We start from the raw sequence: 19,273 nt of genomic DNA, 5'->3' as shown, positions 1-19,273 counted from the left end.
TAAAAAATATCTAAGATAATTGGGAAAATGTGAATATTGACTGAATATTTGATAGTATTAAGGAATAATTTTCTTTAGCTGTAATAATTGTACTGAGGTTATATTAAAAAAAAAGAGTTTGTGATTTTAGAGATATGCACTGAAATATTTATACATAAAATTATATGATGCCCGAAATTTCCTTCAAAATATCCTGAGGCAGAGGGAATGGGTGGGAGTTATAAACGCCACAAGACTGACCATGAGTTGATAATTGTTGAAGCTGGGTGATGGGGCCATGGAAGTTCATTGTACCCTCTACTTTTATCTATCTTTGAATATAATAAAAAGTTTTAAAGTATTTTTTCATTGTTATCACAAACTCAGTCTGAGAGTCACTAATATAAAGAATCTGCCACATTGTCTTTGGTAGTTATGAACAAATATAATGTCTAAAACTCAAAATCCAGCTAAATGTTGAAAATAATTTGACATTTCACTTTTAACATTAGCCAGAAGAAAACAGAAATCTGCTACATTTGCTACCAAATTAGTACTTAAGACTTGCAATTGTTAACACCTCAAACCTATGGGGGAGATTTTAAGCTCGGCTAATGAGCAAACTGTTTCATTTTGTTTTTGGCAAGAGTTAACCTTTGGCAGACTTGCCTTGCTAATGTTTAAGTTTTGTTGTTGACTAGTCTTATTATTAACTGGAATTTTGACTTTTTGCTATAATGTGTATGTTTTTCTTTACTTAAGTTCCCAAGAGAAGCAAAACAATACAAAATTTTAAACAAGGTTCTATCACCTTCTATTTAAATAGTATGCCTGTAGGCTCACAGAGGTCAGTGAAATCATCCCTGGACTGAGCCATCTACAAGACTGCAGGCTGTTTCAGGCTCTGTGAACTTTCCTTTCTGCTACTGGCTTTTACTGTCCTCTGGAAGATATGTTTTTTTTTTTTTTTCTTTTGCATTGCTTTCTATGTATTATTATTTTTTTTGTGTGTGTGTTTTTTTTTTCTTTTGGAAGATATGTTTTTGAAACCAACTTTAGTAGCACCATGAAACCAAGTTCAACTCCATTAATTAACTAGCCTTCTTTCTCTAGAGTCCACAGAGCTTGGAGTGGGTGTTGGGAGGAGAAATGGAAAAAGCCTTAACAAGATAGAGGTTGATTAAATCTCAAGAAAATAAGAATTCCTCATAGTTAAAACATTGCTTGGGCACAGAACAGGGGAAGAAGGACAGACGTTGGATTCTTTCCTTGAAAAATCCATTAAGAGGAGGCAGCAGCTTTCTGATTGGATGCTTTCCGGAAGCTCTGCTGGCAAAGCAAAGAAGTCTTGATCCCTGGGTGAGAACTTGACCTCTAGATAAGACCCCTTTCCCTTTTCAAATTCTAGTTCTCAATGCCTAGGTCTTAGATGCCCTTCCCACTTTATGTGATACTGGTCCTAGGGTAGATTCTAGGAAAAGATGTTCATATTACTGCTGGTGACAGGACAAGGAAACCTCCCCCAAAGAAACAAGACCCATAACCTGGATCCCAGATCATTCTCCAGTGTGTTTGGGAATAATGGACAGGACCCTAGATCTTCCCTAGGAAAAAGCTGAAGCTCTTGCAAGGGTGAGCACTTACACTCCAGCTTATCCTGAGGTCTCCCGGTCTCCAGCAGGGACAGGTAGCACACGACATCCTTCAGGTACACTATGGGGGATTCTGAGCTTGAAGACTGAGCAGCAGGGGCTCCCAGGAGGGTTGCAGCCACCTCATCTTCAGCCGGTTCTTGCTTCTCGGCCATCTTTGATTCTGTGACAGGAAAAAGGAAAGCATCAAGGGACACTTCTTGTTTAGCAAGGTATTAAACCCCCTTTGTTGCCTCATCCTCTTTATAGTGGAGGCAACAATTTCGTATGTTTTCAAAAGCTTTGGTTACATAGATATGATCAAATGAGTGGCTCCAGAAATCCAGTTTATGGGGTTCATATTCTCTAGAGGACCCCATGGAGGAATAGAATGGACCGCATTCTGACTCTTTTAAGAGTCTATTTCTTTTTAAGACATTCATCTATATTCTGAATATTCAGAGAAGATGATAGTGATTTTTAGTACTAGTAGCAATAGTCAGTCTACAGGTAAATGTCATTTAGCCTACTTTTGGGGGAACACAATCAACTCGTAGAAGTAATTTTGAGTGGGATTTCAAAATGGTTAAATGAACAATAGTCATTTACTAATATAACCTCTCACAATATTCTTCTCAAATACATGTAAAGATAAATATAGAGAGATGAATATTCAAAAGAAAAACCAGGCATTGATAATTAAACAATTTCTAGAAACAGGAAGAACTTTGAATTGCAAGCCTAATCAATTGGATTAAGAAAATGTAGAAAGTGACTTAATGTACCAGAGGAGTACAGTAACTTTTTCCTCTCTTAGGTAGGAAAACTTTGTCTCTTCACACTTTGTCCTCTGATTCAGAAATATAAGATCTATTACTAGCAAGAAGGCTGGGCATCTCCGTCTTACTGTGTGAGTTCTATTTTTTGAGACACTATGAGTGCTATCTCTCTTCGCTCAGCTCCCCATCTCCATGCTCATCAGAGATGATTTCTCAACATCCACCAGGAGTGTACAAGTCATAGAAAACAATGAACCAGGGAATAAAAGGAAGATGGGAAGTGGAGAATCCAACTTAGGTGTTGTAATTCTACTAAGCAATAAAGTGCAGGAGGCATAGGCAGCGGTGGAGACAGCCCTGACAGTACTGCCTGCTGGGGGAGGCAAAGCTACCCATGCACTCTCTGTTCAGAGAACCGAAGAGCCACATGATGGGAGCGAAGGTTCCATTTCAACCCTGATGAAAGCCTGCCAGGTCCTGGGTGTGAGGCTATGGGTCTTAGAAGGGAGTTAACCATTGTCTAGATGGACAGTAGGAGAGACCACAGGTCGCTGATGCACTCTGTATGTTACAAAGGTCCCCATGAAGTGACCAAGATCGAGCCTATAAAACAGAGCTGCAAAACAAGGAAAAGAAGCTTCATCCAGAAGTCTCAGAGGACCAGATTTTTGAAAATAATTTCCTATTCAACAAGACCCTTGGTAGGTTGCAGTATAACCTCTACTAAACAAGAGCAGAAAACTTTAGGGTTGAACAAGTAGAGATAAAAATATAATAAGATGAGATAAAAATAGGGATAGTGAGATAGTAGAGGATTATAATAAAATTACATATGCAGCAGAGGTATTAAAACCATCACTGGAAGAAGAGTTATGGAAAAGCATAACTTAATAATGTAGAAGACAAATGAGAGAAGTCCTTTGTACTGCATAGTTCATTATACCCTAAGTTATTGCTATATCCTCAGATTATACATCCATCAAAACACTATCAACGACTTCCACTTCAACTAAAATGAAGTAACAAGGACCAGATTTATTCTACCACTTGAAACAACTAAAAAACTGGACAAAAGATATGAAACAACATTTCCTAGGACACTGAATATCAGGCAGCACCAAATAGTGATCCTGAGATGATGGATGACGCCTACAATTGCTACATCATACTGTTCGGGAAGAGTTTCCGGTCTGCAACGCAAGGGAGGGGGATCCCAGGCAGATCCTGGCAGTCTCTCCCAGGTGAGGGGGAGCTGAGAGTCCGGGGAGCCCAAGGTGACCAGAGTTCACAGAGCAGATCCCTGGAAGGGAGGGAGCTACAGGGAGAGAACACTCTGGAGAGATATAGAAGGTCCCCTTTGAATGATCAGCAGAGTTCCCTTCAATTTTTCAGCAGATCAGTGATTAGCATACTCATTCGAGGAAGCCTAGGCTGGGGAGAGAACCAGCATTAGAGAGCTGGTTAACCAGCATTTGCATCCCTGGAATGCAAAGAGAACCAGGAATAATGCCTATTCCCACCAATCAGAGTTGAACACCCATAATTCATGAATCATCGGCAGAGCACTCAGAAGGGTTTGCCTCAGTAGTGAGGCAAAATTAGCCCTAGAGTAATTGCCTTTCTGATCCTGCCCAATGAATCTTAAAAGATAGACCCCAAACAGACTATTTCCAAATAACCTAATTGTATTCCAAAACAAAGCTCAAGAATATTTGTAGGTATACAAAAATATCCGGTATCCAACATTTAAGGAGGAGATAATAGGAATTCTACATAAATTCTTTCAGAGGACTTAAGAGGAGGAAATCCTACCCAACCCATTGTGTGAGGCTAGCATTACTTTAAAAAGCCCAAACTCAACAAGGACATGACAAGACACAAACATGGATATCAATATCCTTCATGAACACAGAGGCAAAAGTTCTTAAAAAAATTCTAGCAAATTGAACCTCATAATATTAAAAATAAATTAACTAAGACATAAATAAATAAACAGTTAAGTCCATGAAAAGATACTCAGCATCATTAAAACACAAGAATATTCATAACAGTTTTATTTATAATAACTCCAAACTGGAAACAACCCAAATGTCCCTCAGTAGGTGAATAGATAAACAAACTGTGGAATATCTATATATTACAACACTAATTGGCAGCTAAAATATGTGAACTAATACATTTATTTATATACATAACATAAATAATTCTCAAAATTATTATGCTGAGTGAAAAAAAGCCAGACCCAAAAGAGTGCATACTCTATGATTCCATTTATATAAAATCTAGACAATGCAATCTCATATATAGTGACAGAAAACAGATGAGTGGTTGTATGGGGATGAGGAGTGGGTGGGTAGACAGGGCAGGAAGGAGGGATTACACAGAAAACTTTTGGAGATGATGGATATGTTCATTGTATTGATTGTGGTGCTGGTTTTACAGGTGTGTATATATGTTAGAACTTAATAATTAAATGCTTTATATATGTGCAATTTATTTTATGCCAATTACACCTCAACAAAGTTGTTTTAAAAACATCATTATAGCTCTTTCTGAAGATCCTTGAATTACTAGAGCTGTGGGTGGATCTTGAGCCATGGCTCTAGTTTTCATTGAGGTCTACTGTCCACACCTGTCATGGGGATGCTGGGGCCTAGGAGGACTGAGTGCACTGACTCTGTCCCATCAGTGTCCTTCTTCCTCCTGCTGCCTTGCATGAAATAGCCCTCCCTGACCTACAGCCACTTGAGTATGTTCCCCAGGTGCCACCAGTAAAGAAGGTTAACAGCCTCCACCAAGTCACAGAGGCTCTGTCCTGGTGTCATGCCATAGACTTTCATGATAGGGACCCTGGGCAGACCTGGCTCATTCCACTTTTTCTCTTAGTATCTGTATTACTTGTTGCCTTCCAACTGGGCAGCATGGCATAGTGGAAGGAGCACCAGGCCAGCAGCAGAAGACGAGACTGGGATTCTAGCACTGGGTTTGTGTGAAATGGTGTGTGATCTTGCACAAACAGGCATACTACCCCACACCCAGCTTCAGTTTTCTCTCCTAATAAAAGAGGGGATTGCATTAAAACTGACGTTTACTCAATGTCTTGAATGACAGAAATGTTCATGAATATAATGTTAAGTGAAAAACAAAGCTAGATCCAAAATTATTAATATATATTTAAAATATATTTTAATATGTAATATATAGTACAGTATATAATATATAGTACAGTCTTACCTCAGTTCTATAAAAATTTATAGAAAAAACTTACAAGAAAATTATATACAAACACAATGCACACAAGTAATTGCATTGATGGGATTATGGGTGATTTTATTGTTTCTTTTCTTTTTTCTAAAGACAATTTTTTAGAGCAGTTTTCGGTTCACAGCAAAACTAGAGGAAGGTATAGAGACTTTTTACTTACTCTGCTGCCCCTACATACACATAGCCTACCATGCATCAACATCCTCTGCCAAAATGGTACATTTGTTAAAACTGATGAGCCTGCATTGACACATCATTGTCACCCAAAGTCTACAGTTTATATTAGGGGTTGCTCTTGGTGTTGTACATTCAATGGGTTTGGGCAAATGACATGTATCCACCGCTATAATATCATGCAGAGTAGTTTCACTGCCCTAAAATTCCTGTGTGCTTTGCCCATTTATCCCTCCCTTCCCTCAACCCCTGACAACCACTGATGTTTGTTTCTGATCTTTGTTGTTAATCTCTGTTGTTTCTTTCTTTTTTTTTGTACCCTTTAAATTTTCTACAATGTCAGTGTATTGCTTTTATAATTGGGAACAACTAAAACAAAACATTGAGGGACTTTCCTTGACACTCCAATATTCTGGGTTGCTGAAACATCTCAACAGCCTGAGAAATGAACTAAAAACCAGGAAACTGAAGTTCTCCAAGTTCATTCAAGTGGTCCTGGACCTTCATGAAGGGAAGGCTGGATTCAGCCTTTCCCGAGCTGACATCCCAACAATGACAGACAGCTCCGGCTCTGAGCCGAAATCTGGACTCTGTGAAATCCCCTCTCTACTGTCCTTATGGACACAAGAATATACCCACCTGGCTCTGGGAATGAATGATTTGCAGTGGGTTGTGCTAGATCTGAGCTTGGAGACTGATCTGATAGAACTAGACAGGCCATATCAAATAAGATTCTAGTTACTTCCTCTGGCTTCTGCTTGGGCAATAGGAAAGGTTGGGATTTCCAACAGATGGCCGGATTGAAGGTGATTCCGGGACTTGGCTCTTCCTTTCGGTCAGAGGCTCCTCTCTGTGTTGACCACCTGGCCCTACATTCTTATTTCTGGTGAACAGGGACATCTAATTAAGACATCCTTGGAAGGGTACCTAGCAGGAAAAGGATTTTCTCCTTTACATCTCAAGTCTCAAAAGAATATGAAAAAAATGCTGTATACTTCCATGGGCCAAGAATCAGATAATTGCCCTTTCATGATTTGACCACAAAGGGTGATTTTTTCACATACAAAAGGGAAATGGTGCATCACAAATCACTTCTCTGGGAGGGACTCTCTGGAAGTTTCTGTTTTAGATCAAGAAGGATACAGATCTTGCAAATAAGCATGCATGGTGGTCAAATATGCCAGCTAACTTCCATTATTGTCATCGATCATCTTTTCTCAAATATCACATAATGACTTATTGCCAGTAAGTTCTTCCTTGGTACCTCAACAATTTCAGCCACTAAAACAAACCCTGCCCAGACAATTTGGAACCTCAAGGAATGAAATGTAACTTTTTCCAGGTTTCTCTTGAAGTTCCAGATACTTGGACTAAGAAAATCTCCGGGTAAAGAATTTGGGGCAGGATGCTTTTCACCATGGATTTTCTTGCTGGGAATTAAAAATCTCAAAGCTCCTAGTTTCACCCTTTCCTTCCTACCATAAGAATGGTTTATGTTAGAATATGCTTCCTTTATTCCATATAAGACGTGAGACTTATGCCTTAAATCCATTTCACCAAGGGCCATGGATTTAGCATGGCTGGGTGGGGTGCTGGGTGGGGAGTGGGTGACGTGACGCTTCTGTAGAGTCTTGCCCTGCTGCTGTCCCTGAAGGCATCAGGCAGGCACGGATGCTTTTCTCTTAATCCTTGCTTTCTGGAGCTCCATGAGCAACCTGGAATTTGCTGAGTTTATGATCCAGATATAATTCTCCTTTACTGACCATGCTCTGCTTTCCATCTGTAATGGATTTTTCATCTCACCAGTCCTTCCATAAGCCCTCTAGTTTCCCTTGACTGGAGAAAAGATTAGAACTACATCTAGAGTCCACTTGAAGAAAGTCTGTCATCCTAGGTCGCTGTTACAATTAGTTCCCTTTCCCTTTCAGTTGTAGTATCTATTGTCTATCATGTTTTATATATATTTGAAAAATATAATAAAACTGAATTCTTTATCCCCTGAGTACATCCCAACAGCTGGAATTCACCTTTGTGTATCTGTAAATCTTTTCAATCAAATGATAATGCAAGGTAAAACAGGGCTGACTCTCTGAGTCTTTGTATTTAAAATCTTAAGAGCAACCTGGGAGAAGGAGAATCTGTGAGAGACCTTCCATGAGAATAGGATGCCCAGTTGACACACTTGAGACTGAGGGTGCAGACTGATGCAGGTTATGGCAGACCACGATGAGTTAAGAATAGAGTGTTCTTCTGGAGGGTCGCCTGAATAACAATCATCAATGTTTATTGGACACTCACTGTGTGCCAGGCACTGTTCTAAGCATTTATATACCTAACTCACTTAACCTTCAAAACAACACTTATCATCTCATTTTACAGATGGGGACACTGAGGCACAGAGACATTGTTAAAACATGCCACAGTTATAGAGCTAGGTAGTGTCGAGGCTGGGAACCAAACCTGGGCAATCTGGCTCTGAAGTCTAGATGCTTAAAGAACACGCTCTAGTTCCTTACCCAGCGTGGGTTGCTAGTGCCCGGAAAATTTTTATGGGACATGAGAGCAATGTCCAATCAAGTATGGTGACCTTTGCTCCTTCCTGTCTTCTTAGGAGCATCTGGCCTTGGGCCTGGGCCTGTCGACAGCATGGAGGAATGGCTTCCCATTGAAAAATGTGCCAGGGAGGGTCCCACACCTGTCCCGGCCCAGGAGTGGCCTATGGACAGTAGGCACCACTGCAGCAGCCCCACTGGGAGTGTAGCCTGGTCCTTCCACCCGGGACCAACCAAACCCCTAGGCCTCTCGAGAGAGACACCACTTCCCCTCTCGGAGTAGGAGAGAAAGCAGGAGGTTCGAGGTTGGACAAATCTGATTGAATGCCCGGCCCTACAGGTCACACCAGTGGTATATAGTCTCACACAGCCTCAGTCCTCACGTGTCAAGTGTGATTGTGAAGGTTAAATGAGATATGTAATAAACAGGTGGCTGACAAACAGTTCTTCAAGACGATTTTAGCTGGCTTCCCCTTGCTAACTTATTAGCAACTCTCTAAATTTTACAAAATAGTGTATTTATATGCTGTTGGAAGTCAACCAGAGCACGTTCTTACCATCTTGCCCGGTACCTCTCCAGCCTTCCACTGGTGGGGTCTCATTTGTACCTCAGCCCTAGGACTGCCACTTCACATTCTCTCTCTCTCTCTCTCTGTCTCTCTCTCTCTCTCTGTCTCTCTCTGTCACACACACTCACACACACACACACACACACATACACTCACACACACTCCCTTTCTCCTGAGAAGGCTGTCCCTTTTCTGGGCTGGCAGACCTGCCAGAGGTAAACATCTAGCAAGCTGTCTCCAGTCCTGTCCTGCCCTGTTCCAGGGCACCTGAAGATAAACCCAGCCTCGGAGCCCCAGGACATTCGAGCGACAGCAGCCCCAGAGATGGAGGCTCTGAAAGTCACAGCAGGACAAGATCCGCACAGGGGTGCACACTTATATGGAGAAAATCTGCTGGTTAGGTATTTCCACTCCTCCCCGGGGGTGTGGTAGCCCCACTTCTCCCCCAAATCCTATATTCCAAAGACTCACCAGTGTCAGGGGCGCAGGCCTCGTCTGCTTTGGCAGCGTTATCTGCATTCTGTATGTTAGGATCTGAGGGACAAAAAGAAGATTTAATGACCAGCCCATGACCCCCCAGCTTCTTGGAGGGGCAGGTAGGGAACCCGCTACTGTGAGCTGGTTCACTTAGGTGACTGTCTGTAGGTCACTGTCAGCTGGTTCATGCTTGCTTATTGGGGTTGACTGTATCTCCCCCATTATAGCCCAAGCTCCGGGAAGATGGTGCCCATGCCTTCCCCTGCCTCACACTCCCAGGCTAGTCCCAGCCTGGACAAACAAGCTGAATGTGCTCCCTCCATGGACCAGCAGCCTTTGTTCTCTTCCCCTCCCATACATTAGTTGTGTCCCTTCCTCCCCCATCCTACTCTCCGATCCTGAGTGGCAGGTATTATGCTCCCTTTTTATTCCTCTTACCAAGAGATTCATCAGACAGAGCTTCCCATAAGGCCCTATGAAGGAAGGAGTCCTGGTCCCTTGGTCCCCATTCTCACTCCATAGGGAAGTTGCTATGCTCACGGGACTCTCTAGGAACACAGCCTGTGCTTGTGGCAGTGGAGCTGCACAACGTCCTCCCATCTGGGGAAAGCTGGTCTGTGTACCTGGGCCACTGGCCTCGCTGCTGCTGGCCCCCTCCTTGGGGCAGTCAGGGGTCTCCCGTCTTGGCTTCTGGCTGAAGGCCAGGAAGAGGTGAGTGCTCAGTGGCTGAGGAAGGTCCACCTCCAGGTACGCCTTCATGAATAGCTTGAAGACATCATAGCTAATCGGCTGAGAAGGTGTAAAAAGAGAAAAGTCAGTGGAGAGAAGTGAAGGGCCAGAGAGGAGGGAGAGAAGAAAAAGGATTTGGGGAGATGGCAGATGAAAGAATTGGGAAGGGAAGCAGAAGGAAGCAGAGGAGATGATAGGGGCAGAAGTAAAAAAGGCCAAGAAGGCAACAGAATGACAGACAGGGGCAGGGATGGGAGGTAAAGAAGGGAAAACGCTGGTGGGTGCATGTTGGAGCTTGGTGAGGCACAGGACGAGGGCAGGCTTTTCTAAAAAATACGGTATGTGTTTAGATGACAAGGGAGGCGAGGGAGAGTGAGTGCTGGCAGTGGAGGGCGCTGCCGTGGTCCAGGTCCATGTGAGTGACATGGCTCCAGTGAGCAGGGACGAGGTCAACACCCTGGAATCCTGGTAAAGATGAAGAAGGATGTGGTCGAAAACATGGTGGAAAGAAATGGTTCTTCTGTGGTATCTTGGTTTTCCTTTGTGCCATGAGAGATGTGATTCCTGAGTACTAAGGTGTCAGAAAATAGGAAAGGCCTTGAAGAGAAAAGAACAGGCTCCATCCTTCATTACTTTCATAAGCCTGATTTCCCTGGATAAACCCCAAGATAACAGGGGAGTGCCTGTGTCTGGCTCAGCTGCTCCCCCAAGCATGTCCTTGTGAAGGTTTTACGCACCAGGAGAAGAGCAGGAAGCCAAGGACAGAAGGTGGAACCAAGAGACATGCCAAAAACTAGACCCTCTTCCTGCTGTGTCTCTCCCAGTACCGCCTGGCTTCTGGTCCCAGGCTGGGAGCAGCCCTGCCAGGAAGGGCTGCTGCACTCAGCAAACACTCAACAACAACCGTTCTCAGTGAGTCATCACTGGCGTGTGCGTTGATGGCATCAGATTCTTCATCAAATCGGCAGATGCTCCTGGAAATCATTTGAGGAAGCACTACTCCGAGATCTGCTGTGCAGGCTTTTGTGAATAATAATAGCTGTGAGAATAAAATCTCTTTTGGTGGTGGTGGGGGCCTGCTTGGTGCTCCCATCAAAATGTTGGTAGCATTTAACCTTTTGTCTGTTCTGAGAGATCTGGGAGCCTTCCCAGAACCAAAAGCTGGCTTGCATGTGTATAATCAAGTTTGGGTTCAAAGTCTTGGCCCTAAAAGCAAGTGGTGCCCTCCCCACCCCACTGGGAATTCACAAAGCAATTTCTGTTTAGCCCCAAGCTGGGCTGTACTATACACACCCTTTGTAGCGTGGAAGAAGCCTGATTCAGTTGGACAGAGGCCATTACCCGATTACAGAAACTCTACGAAAATAGCGGACTCACATTTCCTGTGACAGGTATCCATCTCTCTCTGTCCCTTTCTGTCCCTGAGTCTCTCTGTCTGTTTCACACTCTTCCTGTCCCTCTCTGCCTGCACAGCATTGTCACCTCAGAATGTCCCTTCCTCACAAATCCTTCTCTATTTTCTTGGTACTCAAGAATAAAATATTTTCCTTCTCCTTTTCAAATGCAACCCACCTCCCATGACTCTCGATTCCACCCTCACTGGCTCTGAGCACATCTGCTAGCGTTTGCCCCTCTTCCACCTGCAAGCAGGCTCCACGGCCACTACCCCAGAGAAACTGCTGCCTGCTGGAGGTGTGAGCCCATCCATCTTCTCCCCAAATTTCTCCTAACAAACCAGATTAGCTTCCTCCCCTCCTCAATCCCACTCGGTTTGGATTCTAGCCCATTACCTTTGAATCTGCTCTCTTGAATGTGACAAATTTAATCATCTCTTTTGAGACTTTTTCATTTGTGGCTTCTCTGCAGCATTTCATCCTCTCTTCTTTCTGAAACTCTATTTTCCATGGAGTTGTTCTATTTTGGTTCTTTTCATTCTCTACTTTGATGTAACCGAATATTTGCTAATGGCATTGTTATTCATTAATTTATTTCAAAAAGCTCTTTTTGTATTGTCTTTTTGCACCATTTTAATTGACAAGTACTGTTTTAAAATGTAGTTTTGAGTTCCCAAGTCTCCTTTGGTTAGCATCATATGAAAGTTATGGGAATAAAATATTTCTGGAAAACAGACTGATGTAATAACAAAAAAGTTTAGTCAAACAAACTAATATAATGCTATGAAAAACCAAAGCCAAAAGATTATCAAACAATATGAGTATGAGACCTGGGAGGCCACCTGGCTGGTTTCAGATCAACCACATTTTCCCCCTTTTGAACCTCGGTTTCTTCCTTAGCAAATTGTGAGTGCTGGAGTAGAAGATCTCAAGTTCTAAACTTCTATTAACCTTTTCCTTAAACCAGCTCCTCTTCCCGACTCTACAATTTCTGTTAATACCAATGACACCATTATATTCCCACCATGCTAGAATCTCGGTGATTTGATATCAGTTCTTGTCCCTTCCTCTGTGACCTCTGTCACATCCAGACCTTTTCTATGTCCATTGCCCCTGCCACCTTCTCCCAAGTTCCTGGTTCCAGACTTTCTGTGTCTTGCATCTCACCTGGACCACTGCAATACTTCTCTGAGCCTTCCCTGCCTCCACCTCCATCGTTGGTCCTCTTACCCAACTTATCTTTGCCAGGATCCTCCCAAAGCACAACTCTGATAAGGTTGGTTCCCCATTCAAAGCTTTCCATAGTTTTTAATTGCAATGGGAGAGCTGAGATCAGTTAATATACCACTGTGATCCTATACTATACATTATAAAATATATGAGAAAAATTAGATGAGAATAATGAATGCAAATAGAATGCCTAATATGTAGTGTTCCTACAGTCCAATGGACCATCCTCTCTGAGACCTTTGGGATTCACAACCTCTCTAGTTACCCTCCAACCTAGATTTGTAGCTACTTCAAGCTCTAAGACAATTCTGGTATTTTCTCCTATTATTCTCTATGTGCACCTGTATACTCTGTCCACACTAATCTGTGTTCTTTCATAACCAAACCTGCATGTACTTCACTCAGCATGAACTGCTTCCTTCTCAACCTGTTAAAATTTCCAGCCATGCTTTAAGGCCCAACGCAGATGCCACCTCTTTCAGGAAGCCTGATATGATCTTCCGTACCTGAATTGCTATACTTTGCCCCTTGGCTCCTAACTTGTAACACTGTATCTGCTGCTCTGTATTAATATCTTAGTTTCTCTACTGGATCTGTTGTTACTGGAAGGTAGTGAGAATGTCTTACTTCATCTTTGTATCCCCTATACCACCTACAACAGTATTTCTTGGTAGGTATTTGAATGGATGATGGGTTCCTAATTGGAATACCTCAGGAATGGCCTGGTGGTTGGCCCCTGGCTGTCATTGATTATTATGGAATCTGTTTAGTTTAAAAAAAAAATATATATATATATATATATATATATACACTGAGCCTCCTAAGTACAAGGCAGAGTGTAGGCACCAGTGGAGAACACACCAATGAATTAGACATGGGTCTATTCCTTCAAGAGACTCAGTGCTATATATAAGATGTAAAGATATTGAAATATTAATAATTATAATATGTAGTCATTAACAGTGAGTGACATAGAAAAAGAATTGACACACTGTTATGACCACTGAGAAAATAATGATGATGACACTCACACTCAACTGTGCATGTGTCTATCCTGGAGAACAGGATGGCATAGAATAAACCCAGAAACCGAGTCTCCTCATGCAGCAGCAGAGTAAAACCAGAAGTCAGACCTTCTGACCCCTCGTCCAGTGCTCTTGCTACCATATCTGTCACTGGTCCCACAGCTAGTGTAGTATTCCCTGTCACTCTCTTCAAACCCAAGTTCAACAAATGTGACTTTGTGCCGCTCTCAAAGTGACATCTGGGTTACAAAAAGTTCTTTACGAGCATAGGCCAGGATCAGAGTAGCTGCTTAGTAAATGTGTGATGGGGGACGGGGTCGGGAGTGCCTGGACATCACACCCAAACCACCGTGAGGCACGCCGGCAATTCTCTGAGCCCTAGAGTGACATCACAGGCACCCTGGTCATCCAGGCCAAAGGAACCCTGTTATCCCCCAGCAGCTTTCATGCAGGAATTAGCTAGGCAATGGCTGCTGCTTAAATCTGCTCAAAGCGAGTGTGTCAATTCTTAAACAGGTCAAAAGGGAGGAGAACTAGGAGGAGAGTATACTACACCTCAGGCACTTTAATGCTCAAGATGGCAGTGTGAAGGGGGACTATTATGGTCATTTTTGGGATAAAACAAATTCTGATGCCATAAATCACTTGCTCAAGGTCATAAAACATGTGCCAGAGCTGGGCTTTGTGCTCAGCTGTATTTGAGTCCAGGCTCACAACACTGTCAAGCCACCTGCCTCTTCTGCTCTGCTGGGTTTTGCTCAGGCTGCCTCCCACTGCTCTTTTCTCTGGAGAATCACTTGGTGGTGTCAGGCAAGAGCATGTTTGCCATGGCCAGATGCAGTCACTCTACTCAGCAAACGTTTACTTCCATCCTAGCTTTTCTAGCAATCTGCCCTTTCCCACAGCTAACTTGTTTCTCGTTGAGACATTTTAGCAGCGGTAAGCCATCAAGCTCAAGAGAAATTAAACCCTTGTTTCCCCATGCCTATGCCATGACATTACACCTACTAGAAGTCAACTGCACTGTGTGAGAGAACAAAATCAGAGTGACAGAGCTCCCCGGAGACACAGCAGTGTCAGGCATACAAAACGTCAGGGCCAACCCTGACAGAGGCGAGGGCGGCCACGTGCTTCTAACATCTGAGCTGCTCCCTGTTTCTGAAAGCTCCCGTGGCCTTCACACCAGCGGTGGCCCTCACCAAATTGTTCCCCTCCCACTCATCAGCCCCAGGGCAGACAGGCCGATTAGCAGCCCCCGCCAGGTTTTTGTTCCCATGTTTTTGGAGCTGGAGGTGGCAGGTGTGGGGCAGTGAGTTCTTTGCTGGCTCTGCCATCTTCTCTGCATGCCTTCTCCTCAGGAATGTTCTTTGACACGGTGTATTCTCAACCTACCCCTATTCCAGCAACCTCCCTCCTGCTTCATTCTCTCAGTGATTGGTGCATTCCATCCAAAAGCCCCTCTCAGGTGTACTTTGAGGGCACAAGCCCTGTTGATTCATTTACAATGTCTGGCAGGGAAGGCATTGACTGAGGTTTGTGGAATGGATGATGACAATGTGCCTAAGTAAGTGGCCAGTGTCTCCTTAAATTAGTCCTGCTGGTCAGTCACTTTTCTGCAGTTAGCCCTCATAAAAGGACTCCAGAGCAGAGGAAAGGGAGTTGAATATAACACATTCTGGGGAAAAGGGATAGAAGAGGAGTAATAATGGGCACCATTTTTAAAGTACCCTGTAGAGTGTTAGACACTTTGCAAAAGTTCTCCCACAAACTTCAAGTTTTTATTTTTTTGTTATCTTCAGTTCCCAGATGAGGAAAGTGAGGTTCAAGAGGTGAAATATTATTTAAGGCCCCATTGCTGGGTGATGTCAGACCATGTGACTCCAGGGTCATGAACTTGACTCTGCCAATGGGAAGTATGTCTTGTGTTTCTTCATCTTTATACCTTCTACAGTGCCCAGAACAGTGCCCAGATGCCCAGGCAATGTTAGATGAGTTGAATTTGAAAGTGGGGGGAGGTCTTGCATCCATTTATTTATTTAGCAAATATTTATGGAATGCCTGCAATGGGCCAGATACTCTTCTGGGCACTGGAGACACAACCGTGAACAAAAATATTCTAGTAGGAGAGCCAGACAATTAATTAAGTAAATTATATAGTGTTAGAGCTGGTGAGGAGTGCTAAGGAAGAAATAAAGAGAGTGGGGGATAGCAAGCACCAGGGGGATAGGAAAGAGGGCTTCAGGGTTGGATAAAGAAGGTGACAATCACTGAGAAGGTGATTTGAACACAGACTTGAAGGCAGTGAGAGAATGAACAACGTGGGTATGCTGAGGAGGAGCATTCCAAGAAGAGGCAACAGCAGGTGCAATGGTGCTGAAGTTACAGTGACATTGGCTTGTTTGACAACATCGAGAAGGCTAATATGGCTGGAAAGGAACGAAGAGGGGGAGAGTGGCAAGAGATGACATCAGAAAGTAGGGGAGGTACAGATTATAATGACCTTGACTTTTACTCGGAGTAGGGGGTGGAGGGAACCATAGGAGATTGTCAAGTGGGGTAGTGACAAGCTCTAACATAAGTTTTAACAGATTGCTCAGGATATGTGTGAGGAATAGACTTAAAGGGTAAGGGCAGAAGCAAGGAGCTCAGTTAGAAGACTCTTGAAATAATCTGGGCAAAATATGGTGATGACTCAGGCCAGGATGGTAACAGTGCAGGTGGTGAGATGTGGCTAGATTTTGGATATATTTTGAAGGTAGAAGTGACAGAATTTGGCAAAGAATTGGATGTAGGTTATGAGAGAAAGGGAAAAGTCAAGGAAGACTCCATAATTTTAGGTTGAATGGCTTGAAGAGTGGAATTGTCATTTACTGAAATGGGGAAGACTGCTGGAAAAGCAGGTTTTACAGGGGAAGATCAAGGACATCAGTTTAGCTCATGCTAAGCTTGAGATGTCTATTAGATTTTTAAGTGGAAATGTAAAGTAGAGGGGAAAGAGGAAAACCAGGATAGTTTAGTGTCCTGAAACCAAGTGAAGAAAATAAAGGAGGATTTGACCAACCACACCCAATGGTGTTGAGCATAATGGCTATTGGGTTTAGCCACATGAAGGTGCTTGGCTGTCTTGACCAGTGGTTTTAGTGGAGGAGTGGGGATTACACACTGTTCAAAAGGTTTTAAAGAAAGTATGAAGAAGAGAACTTGGAGTCAGGAGAACATTTTTTAATATAGGAGAGATAACAGTATGTTTATATGTTGATGGGAAAAATCTAATATAGAAAGGAGAGCTTATGTGAAGGACCTAGAGAGAGAAAAAGGGAGTAGTAGGGAGGGAAAGGAAGGGGCAGAGGGAGCTGTGTTGCTGAAGCAATGCCTTTCAATAAGCCAAAAGAGGATGGGATAGAGTGCTCAAGTGGAGGAGTTTGACCAGACAAGAGCATGGAGATCCTTAGTTACAGAAGAAAAGGTGCAGGCAGGTGGACACATGGAGTGAGAAAGCTTGTACAAGATCTTTTCTGATTGTTTCTATTTTCTCAGTGAAGTAGAAAACACACACTTGACCAGAAAAAAAAGCAAGCAAAACAAAACAAAAACATAGAACACACAATTGTTAATTGAGAATGAGGATGGGAGGAAGAGTGAGAACTGTGATCAGAGAAAAAGTTGTAGTCTTCTAGGACAGTGGGAGGGGTGAATGGACTTGGGATATGTATAATGCCAGGTAACACTAATGGATTACTTGAGATTTAGGAAAAAGCATGTTGAAGAGCAAGTTATTCAAGGCAAGCTAAATCTCCAAGAGGAAAACATGATGGGAAGGCTGGAACAGAGTTTTTTTTTTTTTGTTTTTTTAAAGGCTTGAAATGGAAATGTTCTTACCTCATGCGGATCATATTGTTTGAGGCTCCCACCCTCATTGAATTCCATCAAGACATCCTTTATCTTCTTTGAGGAATCTGGAAGGACACAATTCACATGTGAAACGCTGGTAAACAGCTAATGGGAGGTGGGCCAAACAAATTCTCCCCGTCTAACCATGATTATGAAGGAGCAGTCCCTCACTCCCAGGACCACCTGGAAAAATTGTCACCTTTATCTTCCCTTCTGCCTGCTCACTTCTTTGTTTTTTTTTTAGTCTGTTATTTCTCCTGCTATCTGAACTATCTTTCTAAAACACAAATCTGATCAGATCACATCCTTGCTCAAAATCATTTGATGGGTTTTGGTTTTCCTAGAACAAAGTCTAATCCCCTCACATGGGATACAAGCCCTTGGTGATTTGACCTAGCCTGTTCCTTATTTTCCCATTCACCCTGCATTTCAGCCATATCAAATCACATCACATCTCTAGACATTCTGAATATGCTGTGTGCTCTTTCATGGCAATTCTTTTCTGTCTTGCAAACTTCACTCAATCTTAAATATCCAGCTCAAATGTCAACTCCTTTGTAAAGTCTTCCTTTTCACCAGTCAAGGTTAAGCATTCCCTCCTCTGGCTCCCATATGGCTTATACACGACTCCGTAGCAGCTCTTGTCCTATAGTGTTACTTGTCTATCTTGCTCATCTCCTGCTCCAGTTTTACCTTGAGAGCTGTAATTAGATGATGAATCTTTGTTTATCATATCAATGTTTGACATGTAACTAGAAGTCAGAAAAACAATATATAGATGACTGTATAAACATCTAAGTGGAAATTTCAAAACATTAAAAAATTGTTAATTATATAGGATGGGTGGGCGTTAAGCCCTACAAGGCTCTGTCCTTGGTGCTGAAACATTATTGTACAATAGGGCAAGGAGGTTTCTTTTAATTCTGGGATCCTGACAACTCTGCCCACCCCCTTTTCTTGATTTTTATTTTTTATCTTGATAGCAAAAATTGAGCTATTCATTCTGACACCTAAAACATAACCTCAATTATATTTCATAATTAGCATGGTTGATTTTATGTTCCTATGGTATTTCTAACATATTTTTAGCAGCCAGTACTTTTTCTTCTGGAAGCTAAGCCCTCCCCCCTCCCATGATTTCCCCTCAATGTTCCCTATAAGTTACATTTATATTGGAAGGGGACAAAGAAAGACTCAGAGGATTCACGAGGCGTGGTGGTTTAGAAAATTCTACTTTCCACAGGAAATAATACAGAAACCGGTCAAGACCACAGTGGCTGCTTCCTTTTGGAGTTTTATAAGGAAATTGGGAGTCAAGAAAAGGGGCTAAATAATTGTCATTAGAAACACATCAGGAGTGCACCCTGTGTCGTTATCAGTACTCTAGACATCAAAGCAAACCAGGGTTTCTATGACCTGTACTCTCCCTGTCTCTCAGGACTGTAGATAATTAAGAGCTTCCCAAGCTCCATTATTGCTGCTATTTAAACATTTGAGCAAAGGGCAATGTCATTAAAAGCTCACACAGTGTTCCTTGTTGTTCAGGCTCCTTGTACAGAGGGTTAAGCTCTCTTAGACC

General features: G+C 42.7%; 1 protein-coding gene across 6 annotated transcripts in view; it reads right to left on the bottom strand.

Moving 5' to 3' along the window:
• DGKG (diacylglycerol kinase gamma) overlaps window positions 1-19,273 on the bottom strand; it is a 197,373-nt gene that overhangs the window by 133,057 nt on the left and 45,043 nt on the right. For all 6 annotated transcript variants that reach the window (XM_076003285.1, XM_076003280.1, XM_076003261.1 and 3 more), the window contains exons 3-6: window positions 17,683-17,759; window positions 10,049-10,214; window positions 9,420-9,482; window positions 1,624-1,794 (exon numbers count right to left, since the gene is read on the bottom strand). In XM_076003285.1, coding sequence (XP_075859400.1) covers window positions 1,624-1,794; window positions 9,420-9,482; window positions 10,049-10,214; window positions 17,683-17,759 — 477 coding nt within the window. The remainder of the gene's footprint in view (window positions 1-1,623; window positions 1,795-9,419; window positions 9,483-10,048; window positions 10,215-17,682; window positions 17,760-19,273) is intronic.

The sequence above is a fragment of the Microcebus murinus genome, chromosome 1 (assembly GCF_040939455.1).
Source record: "Microcebus murinus isolate Inina chromosome 1, M.murinus_Inina_mat1.0, whole genome shotgun sequence".
Taxonomy (NCBI): Eukaryota; Metazoa; Chordata; class Mammalia; order Primates; family Cheirogaleidae; genus Microcebus; species Microcebus murinus.
This window is presented reverse-complemented; position numbering and strand designations above follow the sequence as displayed.